The 14,638-nt window shown below is 39.6% G+C and overlaps 1 protein-coding gene across 4 annotated transcripts in view; it reads left to right on the top strand.

Annotated features, from left to right (window-relative positions):
* Positions 1 to 14,638, top strand: part of PTPRZ1 (protein tyrosine phosphatase receptor type Z1) — a 172,957-nt gene that overhangs the window by 92,079 nt on the left and 66,240 nt on the right. For all 4 annotated transcript variants that reach the window (XM_029924367.1, XM_029924359.1, XM_029924352.1 and 1 more), the window contains exons 5-8: positions 1,038 to 1,133; positions 1,615 to 1,681; positions 9,901 to 10,058; positions 10,207 to 10,357. In XM_029924367.1, the coding sequence (XP_029780227.1) occupies positions 1,038 to 1,133; positions 1,615 to 1,681; positions 9,901 to 10,058; positions 10,207 to 10,357 (472 nt within the window). The remainder of the gene's footprint in view (positions 1 to 1,037; positions 1,134 to 1,614; positions 1,682 to 9,900; positions 10,059 to 10,206; positions 10,358 to 14,638) is intronic.

Genomic DNA, 14,638 nt, shown 5'->3' with positions numbered 1-14,638 from the left:
GGAGTCAGTTTAGCAATCCTCAAAGGCTTTGTGGTCACAACCCAAGGCAGGACGGCTGCCACCCTCCCCCCCACACCTCCGTTTCTCTAGTTGTAGCCCTACCAAAGCAATATCTTCACAGGGGCTTTCTGCTCCTTCCCTGAACGAGTCTTCCAAACTAGCTAAGTTACCTGGTTCCTAAGCTCATGACATGGGGAGCACCCAATTATAAGTGAGTAGAGCCCATTGTCAACAAATCCAGGGGCTGAAGTAGAAATTAACAAGGAATATATCCTGGCAGCAGGAGAGGACACTTAAAACAAGGAACTTAAAATTTTTTCAGTTTTTTGTATGTAGAAGCAGAAAGTTCTTGAGAGTTCACTAGTAATAGAGCCTAGTATGAGAATGTCCAAAAAAGGTAACCCAGACCATCAAGAAAGGCACGTCCAGTCAAGAAAGAGTGAAATGGGGGCGCCTGAGTGGCTCATTCGGTTAAGCCTCCGGCTTCAGCTCAGGTCAGATCTCACGTTCGTGGGTTCGAGCCCCACATCAGGCTCTGTGCTGACAGCTAGCTCAGAGCCTGGAGCCTGCTTCTGGTTCTGTGTCCCCTTCTTTCTCTGCCCCTCCCCCTCTCATGCTCTGTCTCTCTCTGTATCAAAAATAAATAAAACATTAAAAAAAAAAGAATGAAATGATATTTGAAAAAAATCCAGCAAAATAGCTAAAATAACTTTGATAATTTATTCCATTTGATAATTGTGCTAGTATATTATTACTTCAATATTCCCCAGTAATCTCAAGGTGGTCATTTCCATCCTAGATGTATCTCTCTGTGTTTCTTCCCTCACTGAAGGATGGTAAGTGAGAATAAATGCAGTTGCATATGCATGTAATTGATAAAATATCTTGAAACTATACAGAGTATCGAATTATACAGTTTACAGAATTTTTTGAATAGTATATTGAATCAGCAAATTATTTGATTGTCTCTTTGGTGACTTTTGCGATGTCTTATAGTAAAGCTGTAGATAATAAAGCTGTCGTTGCTGCCTTTATAGATGCAGATCTACTGCTTTGATGCAGACCGATTTTCAAGTTTTGAGGAAGCTGTAAAAGGAAAAGGGAAGTTGAGAGCTTTATCCATTTTATTTGAGGTAATCATTCTACATAGATTTAACACACCTTAATTCTTTAATCCCGTGAAATCATTGATGTGACATATCAAAGCGTGCTTTTTAACAAATAGAAGAGCTTGCAAGTGGGATGCTAACTGGTGATCATTGCAAACAGAACAACGCCATGGCTGGGGTGTTTAAAAGGGGACTCTTGCATTCATGAACGGGTGCATCACTTTCAGGGAAGCAACCCGTTCTGGGGGCACACAGATCCATGCGTGTGTGCATGCAAAGCAACATAATGATATAGCAGTGACTGTGAATCAACATTTTAAAGTGCACTTTTCTCAGTGGAAAATTTAAAAGGTAGCTGGTTTTTTGTTTGTTTCATTTGCTTTTATCCTGCTGTGGAAAAAAAGAAAGTATGCATTTGGAGGACATTACTTCTTATCTTTTCACTTTATTGAAGAGTTAATCAAATATTTTACCCCATTCTTAGAATGTCATTCTTCTTTAATAGATTGGAATAGAAGAAAATTTGGATTACAAAGCAATTATTGATGGCGTCGAGAGAGTTAGTCGTTTTGGTAAGCTATTTGGAGAAATCTCTTAATTCCAGATTCTATTTTGGATGCATATCAATTTTTATAATATTACAAAGGTCAGTTGTTCCAAAAGGAAGAAGGAAAGACCTTTTCAAAGAGGAGCAGTCTTCCAATTCTCACACTTGATGATTTGTACGTGTCTCACTAAAGAACAGTTTACCCAAAATTGTTGTCATACAAAAATCACAAAATGTTAATATAAGTAGGAAGTTAAAGTTTTCTAATTTTATTCTTGAAAAAAATCTAATTACGTTATGCATTTAAAATGTATTTATCTATTCTGTCTGCATTGTACATTTGGTAAAGACTTTAATATGTAATCCAAAGACAGCTAGTGTTAGAAAAATTATGTTTTAAAGTGAAAAGACAGTTGTTACTCAAGTAAAAATTTATTCCCTGGTAGTTTCCTTGATGGTCCTTTGTTTTACCAGGACGACAGGGGTTTTGGGAGAAGGCAAACACTCACCTAGAAAAAGATGCCATATGCTTGTTTCACTGTTCTGCCTGCTAGTTCACGGAGCTTGTCATTTGTCACAGAGAGTGTTTGTAACAACATCACACGAGACAGCAAACCCATTATTACTGCTATTGTGTTTTTAGGAAGCATCCACACACAGGGGATTGATGCTGCCCCGAGTTCTCAACAAAACAAGGATTACTCTTCTCTTGGAAGCTGCAAAATCTTGAAATCAGGAATTCAGAATTCATATAGATCTTTTTTGAAAGCAAAAGCTGGGCCTAGGATTGATTCATCTTTGTCAGTCACATGTGAGGACCTTAAGTGACAGAACTTTTCAGAAGTCAGGAATATGTGAACTTGTGCAGTGCAGCTTTCATTGTTTTTTGGGTTGTAGTTTTTTGGGTGTTTTGTTTTGTTTTGGTTTTGGTTTTGGTATTTTTGTGAAAGGTGCAGTCAAATGCAAGATGAAGGTATCTCCCTCTATCCACCTACATTGCAAAATTCAACATTGAATGCCATAGGCCACACTTAATTTTTCCCTCCTTTAGTCAAAAAGCGGATTCTATCCAGACTGAAAGAAGGCAGTGAGTTCGAATTCCTAGACTGAAACTTTTATAAAATATGAACTCAGAATGTTCCCAGGCCTTATGTCAGCCTGCAGGGCCAATAAGAGAGGTGTTCACACTGGGTTGTTAGTCCTGACTTGTGTCGCTGTGGTGTTTTGGCCTCTTTCTGGATACTTCTTTAGTCATTTCTGGGGCTCTCTAGAAGGGTCATATGAGGATCATATGAGTGTAAGTACCCATTTGCTCATGTTCTGTGGCTAAGGTTTCCTTTTCAGTATTTATTATCCATAAGCCATTGAGGTGGGTGCTTCGCCACAGATCACATAATAGCCCCCTCGAGAAGACGGATTCCTAGCAGCACTAACCTGGGGATATCCTGGCTCTTAATTTGGAAGCAGAACTGATAGTCTCTCCGACTGCCTGGAAACACATCCTAATCTGCCCTCCATTATTCTATTTTCTTTCTCTCTACCCTGTTACTTGTGCACCGACTTCTTCCCTCCTCTTTTACCGAAAAATAAAATCCTCCATGTGCTTCAACACACCCACTAGATACATAATATTCCCATATATTCGGCAAGGACACCTAAGCTAATACAGCTGGTAAGCAGTAGAGTCAGAAGCTCGATCCAGCTCTGTCCCCCAAGTTTGGTCCACTACACTGTGGAGATTTGTATTAGTTACGTTTCAGGACATGTATGAAACATGTCAATTTGATTTGAATGGTTGGTAGATATGATCTGTACAAACTAAATAAGTTAAGTCCTCCTAAAGGTAAATGTTTCTATTTTGAGAGCTCTTAGATTAAATCCACTTCAGAGTCTAGAAAATTCCCTGGTGCCCAATAGACAGAGGCTCCCCAACACTGGCTCTTAGCCGTTGCTGCTGAGACCCTAGAGGACTGAAGGCGGTGCTTGTCTGTGGACAGTGATCCTGGAACTGAAGCTCAGCTCCCAAGTCTTGCTCCATATTCTTTACGTGATGTTACTTATTCAAGAAACAACACTTTCACCCATCATTGAGATTATAAATTCTCTCTTACTCCAGTGTGGGCTGATGCCTCATTTCCTATATTCTTCTCCAAAAGACAAACCCATTTCCCTTTCCTTCCCTCATTCCTTTCGTTCTCCACCATTCTTCCACCATACCTGCTCTATGACAGGCATTGTTCTACCCTTGGAGGGAGGGAGGGGGAGGTTGCATCAATTTACAAAGATAGCGTATTAATATTCCCCAAGCGTTCCCACAAAAAGAGAGAAGTGTTGGTTGAACTCTTCCAAGACGCAACGGAAGAGACACACCTCAGGTAACATCATCAGTGCCCCTCGAGTGGGCGTCGTCGTTAGGATGGCTCGTGGTACTTTCTTATCACAAATTCAGCCCAGGAATTTGTACATCCAAAGGCCTCTGCGGACCGTGTTGACGTGGCACCAGCTTAAATCTTCTCCTCCTAAGTAGCAAGAGTTGGTTTTAAGTATTCAATGGTTCTTCCCTGGTGCTTGACCCTATTGTGGCCTTTATCTCCTTACCTCTCTCCCTACTCATCTTCCCCCTCTTGCTATTGACCTCCTGTAACAGGGGAACATCTGATTGACTGGTGAGTCACCAGTATGTGTTTAAGTGAATAATGATTGAATGAATGATCACAAATACAACAACATTGACTCAGGTATGATTCTCACTTGTGTTAACAATAATGAGGTGATTCAGATGAAGCACGTGTTTTTGCTAGACACATACGCAAAAAAATGGTCTTATTCTGATTTTCTCAAAAGATGGTTGTCTAATTGAAAAGCTCTGGGGTCCCTGGGTGGCTCAGGGGGTTGAGTGTTCGACTTTGGCTCAGGTCATAACTTCACAGTTTGCAAGTTCTAGCCCCACACCGGGCTTTGTGCTGATAGGTCAGAGCCTGAAGCCTGCTTCGGATTCTGTGTGTCTCTCTCTGCTCCTTCCCCACTCATGCTCTGTTTCTCTTTCTCTCTATCTCTCTCTCTCACAAAAATAAACATTAAAAAAAACAAAGAAACAAAGAAAGAAAAACTCTACTGTAATTGAAAAGTCCTGTGATATCCAAGACAGAAATTTAGCACATGGGTGTAAATAACATTTTTTAAGTTTATTTATTTATTAGAGAGAGAGAACCCCAAGCAGCCTCCATGCTGTCAGCAACAAAGCCCAAAATAGGGCTCAAACCCTCAAATCATGTGATCATGACCTGAGCCCAAACAGAGAGCTTAACCGACTGAGCTACCCAGATGCCCCTCTAAATGTTTTCAAAATAAGGTACAACACAGCATTTCAAGAAAGTTCTCTATTTCACCATCCCTTTTCAGATCTCACTTCTTTTGTTTTCTGGTCTGTAGCTTTCCTGGTGTCATTTCATTTCCCAGCTAATTTAGCAGTGAGTCCGTGTTTGGTTCCTTACTTAATTAGTATTCTGCACATCCACATTTCCACAGAACATTTGTAAGATAAATTTCATTTTCAACAGAAAAAAAGAAACAATTGTAGCCCATTAATGATTAAGAAGGAGGTTGTTTACTGAGAACATTTTTCAGAGATTAAAAGCATAAACCTGAAAATGGGAAACATTCAGAGAACTTGAATCCACCAAGTCTAAATTCTCATTGTCTCATCTTGATATAGAGAAGAAAATATAATTTTAGAAATTACTAATTAATTCATTAAACCAAGCATAACTTGAATTTTCTAACAGATTAAAACTAGATTTAGGTTGTATATACACAACACTATCTGTTTAGTCAAGCAGATTTTCATTTCTAACAGTCAGTCTTAAATTCAGAGTGGAAGCAGTTATCTATAACTTTAATTATCACCAGCATCCCTCCTTCCTTTCAAAAGTTTATGGATTGTAGAAAAATTAATATTCAAAATTTTAAATTTTTTTAAATTTAAAAAAATGTTTTATTTATTTTTGAGAGAGAGAGAGAGACAGCATGAGCAGGGGAGGGTCAGAGAAAGAGAGAGACACAGAATCTGAAGCAGGCTTCAGACTCTGACACAGAGCCCAATGCGGGACTTGAACCCATGAACTGTGAGATCATGACCTGAGCCGAAGCCAGACGCTCAACCGACTGAGCCACCCAGGTGCCCTGATATTCAATAATTTAATTTTAAATGGAATTTTTTTCTTCTTTGAGGCTTCCTGGATATGTCTGGTCTTCACAGAGTTTAGAGCCAGAATACACTATTAAAATAATCTATATCACTCATTTTATTTTATAATATGGGAAGTGGGTTCAAAATACTAACATCTTGCAAAGGCTTCACTCTGCTTTGGGTTTTCAATGTTGGCTGCATGTTTGAATCATTTGCAGATGCTGTTTTGAAAATGCAGTTGCTCTATTGCTAGAGCTGTAAGTTAAAGTGAGCCAGGGTGGGGTCTGTAATACTGGAATTGTTTCTAAAGCTCCCCAGATTTATTCAAATAAGGGGTGAAACTTAACAGGCCCTAGATTATGGAATTCCTCAGTTCTTGTCTTCTCAAAGAATTCAGTTGAAAGGTCTGATATTTAATGTAGCAAAGGCTTTTCTTTTTTTTTTTTTTAGCCAAAAATATACTCCAGAGACAGAGGAGTGGGCTGACCCAAGGATAGATGGCAACGTGCAGAGTGTCTCATTTTGTTCTTTATGGGGAGTTATTTGTTCCCCTCCCTCCCATCCTGTCATTATCATTCCACCTTTGGAACTGCCTTGGTTCCCTCCCCCTCAACTTTTCCTGCAAATTTGTCTTAGTCATTGTCCCTGAGCACCTTAGTGCAACCCTGGGGGGATGGGGGCGGTCCCTGACCACAATGCTACTGGTATTTTAATGATACTACAGTAGCCTTGAGGTCTTTCTTAAGTGCGCATGCTCCGAAGTGAAGGAAGTCCCTGTAACACCTGTCTCCTGCTTATGGGGCTGTGCTGTACCACAAAAGGGGCTTGGTCTGGGGAAGATGGAGTGGACTCTGGGTGGAGACCTCGTGGTTCCTACAATTGCCCATCCTCAGCCTCCTACTTCCCTTTCCTGTCATGTCTGTCTAACTGCCTAGTCTGACAAAACTACTGCTATACACTATGCCACCTCACTAAGACTGGTTTCAGGGACCACTACTTAATGACATAAGTCTACTAGAAAGAACAGAGGACATGCATACATTGGGCTAGATAGCTAGGGTGGGAAAATGAGTTAGACACCGATCTCCCTGGTAAGCAGATTGCTGCCTGTATTGGAAGAACCTACCCCCTTGGGTCTAATCGAACCCTAAATGCTGACCATTGTTTCACTTGCCCACTTACATTCTGGTAAATAATTAAAGGTGAGGCAACTGGGCCCTACCCAGGATAATCTGTCAAACAACCCATCTGGAAAAGGTGACGTTGACAGGTGAAAGTCATCTGGTCACTGCCCCGCGGTATTTGATCACAACAGAATGCTATAAACCTGAAATTGTTTGCCCTGGCCTATATAAACCCTGAGTTTTTGTTCGGTGGGGCTCTCTCTTCCAAGGACCTCCAGCTCCTCGGGAGTGGCCGGTCAGCCAAACTGAATAAACCCATTGACCAGTTTCGTTTGTGTTCGTGGATTCCATTCTCCGTGACTCGCATTGGGTAAAAGGGTCCATCATTTTGGAGGCCCCAGCGAGATCCCGAGAAGAGAGGTCCCATTCAGCCAGCCCTGGCACCAGACTGTGGCCTCAGAGATTGGTTTTGGGTTTTACTTTATCATCACCTCTGGAGGAAAAATTTGTGTTGGTCTTCGGACCGCTCGTTTGGTCTTTGGACTGTTTGTTTGGTCTTCAGGGTCTCTGGACCATTTGTTTGGTCTTTGGACCATTCCTAGGTTGGGTCAGAGGGCCTGACGAGACTGGCACCTCACCAACTTGAACTGACTAAGACATTGGTCGGGGAGTTAGGTCATTGGGCCATTTGTTTGGCCTTCAGGCCATTCGGGTTGGGCCTGATCACCCCAACCGTTTGTCTTGTCTTGTGTGTGTAATTGTTTTACATTCTTGGTCAAAAGGGTAGTTCGGAGTCAAAACCCTGTACACCCCCAGAATATAGATCCTGAGTTTTTGGCAGGGCTCTCTCTCTTCCGAGCTCCTTCAGCTCCTCAGGAGGGGCCATTTGGCTGAACCGAGTAAACCCATTGACCAACTCCGTTTGTGTTCGTGGATTCCATTCTCGGTGACTCACGTTGGGAAAAAGGGTCCAACAATATGAGTGAGGGCTGGTACACAAAAAGCTAAATGGCTGTTGAGAAGTGCTGTTGAAAAGGTCCAAAAGCAAAAATGGGATGATTCACAGAGGAAAAAAGATATAATTGGATTGTTCAGAGAATTGTAAAGCCAGATGTACCTCTTAGGAAAGCTGTACCAAATTCTTTGTTTCTAATTTTTTTAATAGTTTACTTATTTTTGAGACAGAGATAACACGTGGGGAAGTGGGGGAGGGGCAGGGAGAGAGGGAGACACAGAATGTGAAGCAGAAGCAGGCTCCAGGCTCTGAGCTGTCAGCACAGAACCCGACGCAGGGTTCGAACCCACGAACCCGTGAGATCATGACCTGCACTGAAGTCAGATCCTTAACCGACTGAGCCACCCAGGTGCCCCTACCAAGTTCTTAATAGGAATGCTCTATTCTGGATACAAGATATTATATATATGTATATAATAAACTTTCTACTCTTTGTCTTACCATTTATTAATAGTGACTATTGATAAATAGGTAAATATTGATACATAGATCTTAGTTATCATGTACTAAAATTTATCATTTTTCCCTTTATAATTAATACTTCTTGTGTGCCATTTCAGAGATCTCAGTCTACCTTAAGATTATAAAGAGAATTTTGTTTTCTTCTAAAAATTTTACTATTCTGTTCACATTTAGATCCACTATCTATTTAGAACTGATTGTGCTGAAGATGTGAAGTAGGGAATCATGATTCACGTTCTTCCATAAGGACATTTAACTGATACAGCACTCTTTACTGCAAAGGCAACCCATTCCAGCTACATAGTAATTTTTCCTGTCTTAAAGTAAACAAGTGACCTACGTAAAGTGACATATATCTATGGATTTGGGTTCTCTTTTATCTTTCACTGTTTTTTTTTTCTTTTTGTCTGTCTTTGCATGAAAATTTCACTATTATGACTTCTATAGTTTTATAAAATAGGTCTTCATACCTGGTAACAAACAGTAACTGTTACTATTCAAGATTGTTTTACCTTTTCATTTCCATTTAAATTTTAAAATCCGCATCAGTAAACACATGCTGTCTAAAACGTGTACAAAAGCCTCTAGGATTTTGAGAAGATTTTTTGACTCCATGGTCAACTGAGGACAGCCAACACCTTCACAAAACTGACTCCTCCAACCTATGAACTTGGTATTTCCCATAATTTTAATTTTTATCTAATTCTCTCAAGAAAGTTTTGTAATTTTTAATATAGATGTTGTACACATCATTTGTTAGGTTTACTTGTATTTGATGTTTTGTTGTTATATATTGTTTTAAATTGCATTTTCTATTGTTTCATACTGATACATAGCAATATAATTTTTGCATATCAGTCTTATGTGCAGTGACTTTATCTAATGCACTCATTAATTCTAACAATTTGTAAATTCAATATTGTACATGTACCGTCATGTATTTGTAAATTATGATGGTATCATTTCTTCGCATCCAATCATTATGACCTTTTTCTTTATTGCACTGGCCCAGTCCTCCAATTCAATCTCCAGACATGGAGATAGCAGGCTGTTTTTGTCTCATTCTTTATCTCCAGGGGAAAGCTTTCCCAGTCGGTCATTTTTAAATACAATGTTTGTTATAGGCTTTTGAAGATAACCTTCACCAGAATGACGTTTGGTTTTTGTTTTCCACAAATGGGTATTAAGTCTTCTCACATGATTTTACCATATCTGTTAAGGTGGTTATAGGATTTCTGAATATCTTAGTCTCTCCAGCGCCTTGCTAGGATAAAGAAACCTTTAACCCAATGTAGTTGTTAGTTTTATCACCATTTTTGAAATATATCTAAATTCTTAAAATTCCATTTCTGGTTAAATTGACAACAAACCGTGTGTCTCTGTTTCATCGAAGCTGTGAACCGCTGAGTTCCAGTGTGGAGATTCCCACTGATACATATGTTGTTACTTTGTAGGGAAGCAGGCTGCGCTAGACCCCTTCACATTGCTGAGCCTTCTACCAAACTCCACTGACAAGTATTACACGTACAACGGCTCTCTGACCTCTCCCCCCTGCACAGACACTGTGGACTGGATTATTTTTAAAGACACAGTTAGCATCTCTGAAGGCCAGGTAAACTTGGAAGTTCAAACAAATGCAATAATTTGAAGCAATTTAAAAATAGTTTCTAAGATTTACTACTGGGTATCTATTTTAAAGCCTTTACAGGTGCCTTTGAGGCAGATACGTTAAATTATATGTTACATGATCTTTTCCCCAGTTGGCTGTTTTTTGTGAAGTTCTTACAATGCAGCAGTCTGGCTATGTCATGCTGATGGACTACTTACAAAATAACTTTCGAGAACAACAATACAAGTTCTCTAGGCAGGTGTTTTCCTCATATACTGGAAAGGAAGAGATTCATGAAGCAGGTATGTACTGAAAATGTGGTTTTTCTACTACTTTAACAGGTGTTATGTTTAGGAGGTAATTGTGAAATCATGGAAAATATACAAGACTTAGATATTTAGAGATATTTTATTAGCTCTCTAGCTTTAGGTAAGCTGTTTAACTTCTCTGAGTCTCAGGTACCACACTTTAGCATTTAAAAATAGCTGTTCCTCCCCACATGAATCACCCTGTTTCGCAGATGACAAATACTGAGATTCAATAAGGAAAGTGATTTTTCTAAAACTCATGGTAATAGATAGTAAAGCCACATACACACTTCCAAACTCACTTCATGGTGTTTGCTGTGCTGGGAGCTTGCGGAAGTGAATGAGTACCAAGCCGGGCTGTGCGGAGCTCCAGGAGGTCACTTCTAGCCGCGGTGGCCGAGAGCCGAGTCTTGGGGCATGACTCGGGTTTTAAGGTGTCCATCTTTGTGTTGGCAGCTTCAAGGGACGCGTATGGCGTGCAGTAGGGATTGAAAGCAAATGCACTGAATTATTAATGAAGACCAAGGGAGTCTGCCCCCTGGTTTCCTTCTTTGGGGGAAAGAAGTTTGTTGGGCCCATGCTATGGCGAGGACTCCAGAGGGAAGTCTCAGGAGTGGCCTTTCTACCTTTTGAAGTTAACACCACAGTCAGAAGCCTTTGAAAATGTGCAGAGGACATAATCAGATGCATCTACTGACTTTTCCTTTTCAGTTTACACTGATAGTGTACTGGTTGATGAAACAAGTAGGTGACGTGGCCTTTGCTGTGGGGACTTAAAACATTTCCAAGTACATGGCCTTCTTTGATCTCCGCTGTACAATGAATTTTTGGCCATCTAAAGTACAAATCTAATAATCATCTTCTTTTGAAGATTAACATTAAAAAAGCATGTTGTTTAAAAACATTACATGTTTTAATGGACTGTTTGTGAGAATTACTTATCCTTCCACATCAACAACAAAATAGAGCCCAAGCAACAGTGATGAATAGCTACATTTAACGTGACAATAAATTTCTAATTAAATTGCCCCAGAGGGAGGAAATCTCATTACATTTCTACCATCAATACTAAATAATACTATAACATTCTGTCTGGTAAATAATAGACAATTGATTAGGAAAAAAAATAACCCTAGATTTAACCATCTCCTTTTAGAAAATAACAATGTACCAAATAACAAATTAAGTAAATATGATTTTTATTTGCTATGTACTTTTGTCAGTTGTGTTTTATTAGAACTCTTCAGATGCTCTCTATTGCTTTTAGAATAAAATCCAAAACATTCATCATTACATGGTAGTTCCCGCTTAGCACTTAGGAGTCTTAGCGATTACTCCCCACCACTAGCTTCCTTCTCCTACTGACCTCTTGGACATTCCCTGAAGACGGAAGAGCATGTTCTCCTAGGCTACATTTCACATGCTGTCTCCTTGCCGCAGCATCTGCCTCCCCGCTGTCCTCACTTGCTTCTCCCCTCCTCATCCTTCAAGACTCCAGTGGACTTTGCATCCACAGGAGGGCCATCTCTCACTCTATCTCCATCCTCATAAAGTCTGGCTGTGGCCCTGGCATCGGACTGTGCGCTCATGAAGGTGCCGTTTTCATAAAGTACAAAATTAACGATGCTCATCTGGAGTTGTGTCGTATGCCCAAGTGCTACTATGTTCTGTGCATCCAAAGTACAGAGCCACAGTATTAAGATTGTCTGTTTATTTATTGCCCCCTCCCCCCGGACTCTGAGCCCATAAAAGAACTAACTAAGTCTTTACCTCCATTGCCGGGCTAAAGTAGAGTTCTCATTCAGCAAATACAGAATGACGGAAAGAATCCATTTTCATATAATGAAAACATAGTGGTTATGCTTGATGGGTGCTTCTTGCACTGTGTAAACCTATATGTGGGTCCAATTCAGTGTAGGGTATTGTTCATTTCACTGTTAAGTGATGAAGGCTAACAGTAATAATAACAAAAACAGTAATAACTACCGTGTATTGTGTGGACCAGTGTGTTCAACGAGGCATTGAACCATATGGATTTGATTTCAACCTCTCAACAGCATTATGAAGTTGGCCTTCCCTCCTGCCCCATTTTACAGTTTGGAAAGGTGATATTAAGTGGCTTGCCCAAGTTCACGGGACTATAATGGGCTGGAGTCAGTATTTCAACACAGATCTCATTCTAAAGCCTTTCAAAGTTTGTTCTGCTGTGCTTTATATTTATAAGGGAACACAATTTCTGCATATATAATTTATGATGAAATTTTGTAATAAAAACTGATGACTTAATGACATGAACCTTTTTTAAAAATGGCATTGGGGCACAAAGGTAGCTCAGTTGGTTGAGCACCTGACTCTTGATTTTGGCTCAGGTTGTGATCCCAGTTCATGGAATCAAGCCCCACATCAGGCTTGAGCTGGGCATGGGGCCAGCTCAGGATTTTCTCTTTCCCTCTGTCTCTGCCTTTCTCTCTCTCCCTCTCTCTCTCTCAAATAAAAAAAAAATTAAAGGTTAATAAACATTTTTTAAATGTTTAAAAAAATAGCATTGGCTTTCTTCACAAACTGGAGTGATCAAATTTGTAATTTTTTATCATGAATATTTTGCATTCAATAAGCACTTACTATCACTTGCCATGCATATTCCTGTGATGGCTTTCTTCTTCTTTTTGTTTCTTTCTGCCCCCTCTCAAAATACATAAATAGAGAGAGAGAAAGAGAGAGGGAATCCTAAGCAGGGTCCACTCAGATTGGTCTCCTGACTATAAGATCACGAACTCAGCTGATAATCAAGAGTCAGATGCTTAATGGACTGAGACACTCTGGTTTTCTTTTTCTTTTTTAAATATTTATTTACTTAAAAAATTTTTTTACATTTATTATTTTTGAGAGACAGAGTGAGACAGAGCCTGAGCTGGGGAGGGCAGAGAGAGGGGGAGACACAGAATCTGAAGCAGGCTCCAGGCTCTGAGCTGTCAGCACAGAGCCCAGTGTGGGGCTCGAACTCAAACCATGAGATCATGACCTGAGCTGAAGTCGGATGCTTAACCGACTAAGCCACCCAGGCCCACCCTGGGTTTTCTTCTTAATGCACGCACTATCCTTCTTCAGCTTTCTGAATTTGAAAATAAAAATTGAGGATTTTATAAAGTTTATAATAAAATTGCATTTATATCCAGGATTTAATCTTTATTAAATTTAATCTGCATTTTTACATTTTTAATAAAAGTTAAATATTACATTATTAAACATTGTTGATCATTAATAAAAAGGCAAAAAATGCAGATAAGCACACAGAAAAAAATTAAAATTCCCTATAATGTCAACGTCCAGAGATAACCACGATGAGGACTTGAGTGAATATCTTTCCAGGCCTTTGGCTTAAATTAAGTATATATTATTATATCTCACAAAAGTGAGACTGTACTACATATATGTTTGTTGATTTTATTTTACTCAGTGGTACAGATATATCATTAATACACCATTCTTAATTTTGTGTAATATTCCACTGTATACTTATAACAACTTCCTAAACCAGTTCCTCAATTTTGGACACTCAGGTTATATTTATATATTTTGATGCTATAAAAATCTGGCATCCTCATTTGGACCAAGACAGAAGTAAAGGGTGGCATGAAGGTTATCAGTTTTCAGTAAATGCATTGTAGAGAAGTACATTTTGTAAAAAAAACATTGCAAATAATTGCAAAATCACATGAGGTCTGTATATCTATGTAAACTCCTTGAGGGTAGAGGTCAAGCCGCATCCATTGTTCGCATTCATAGCAGGAACTCCGTGAGTGTTTGAATGAATGCAGAGTTTACGAGAACTTCAGCCCTTTAGGTTTACCTTTTTATGTAGAGCTGCCATTTGTTAGAAGCTTTTCTTGGCATTGTGGAATGGACACCAAATCCATATATCGATGGATTCCAAATCCGTAGACTTTTGGTATCAAACCTCAGTGCCAGTACTTATCAGTTATATAAAAATCATCAAGTTACTTCACCTATAACATGAGTTAGAGGGGCCACTGTGCTGTGAGGTTTAAATGGCCTAACGTTTGCAAAGATATACAGTCTCTTGAACATAATGTGTCCCAGACTGAAAGCTGCTACTGTTGTAATGTGTGTGTTTGCACACTCGTGCATGTGCGTGTGCACATACATGTGAGGGCGAGCTATCACAAGTATGGGGTGCTATTCAAGTTTCCCATGTCTAAGGCTTTTGTTGAATAAAATCATAAATGCACTTCAGATCTCACTTGCTAGCCTTCC

Source organism: Suricata suricatta, chromosome 2 (assembly GCF_006229205.1).
Source record: "Suricata suricatta isolate VVHF042 chromosome 2, meerkat_22Aug2017_6uvM2_HiC, whole genome shotgun sequence".
NCBI classification, from domain to species: Eukaryota; Metazoa; Chordata; class Mammalia; order Carnivora; family Herpestidae; genus Suricata; species Suricata suricatta.
Note: the sequence above shows the minus strand (reverse complement) of the source record. Positions and strands in the feature narration are given on the sequence as shown.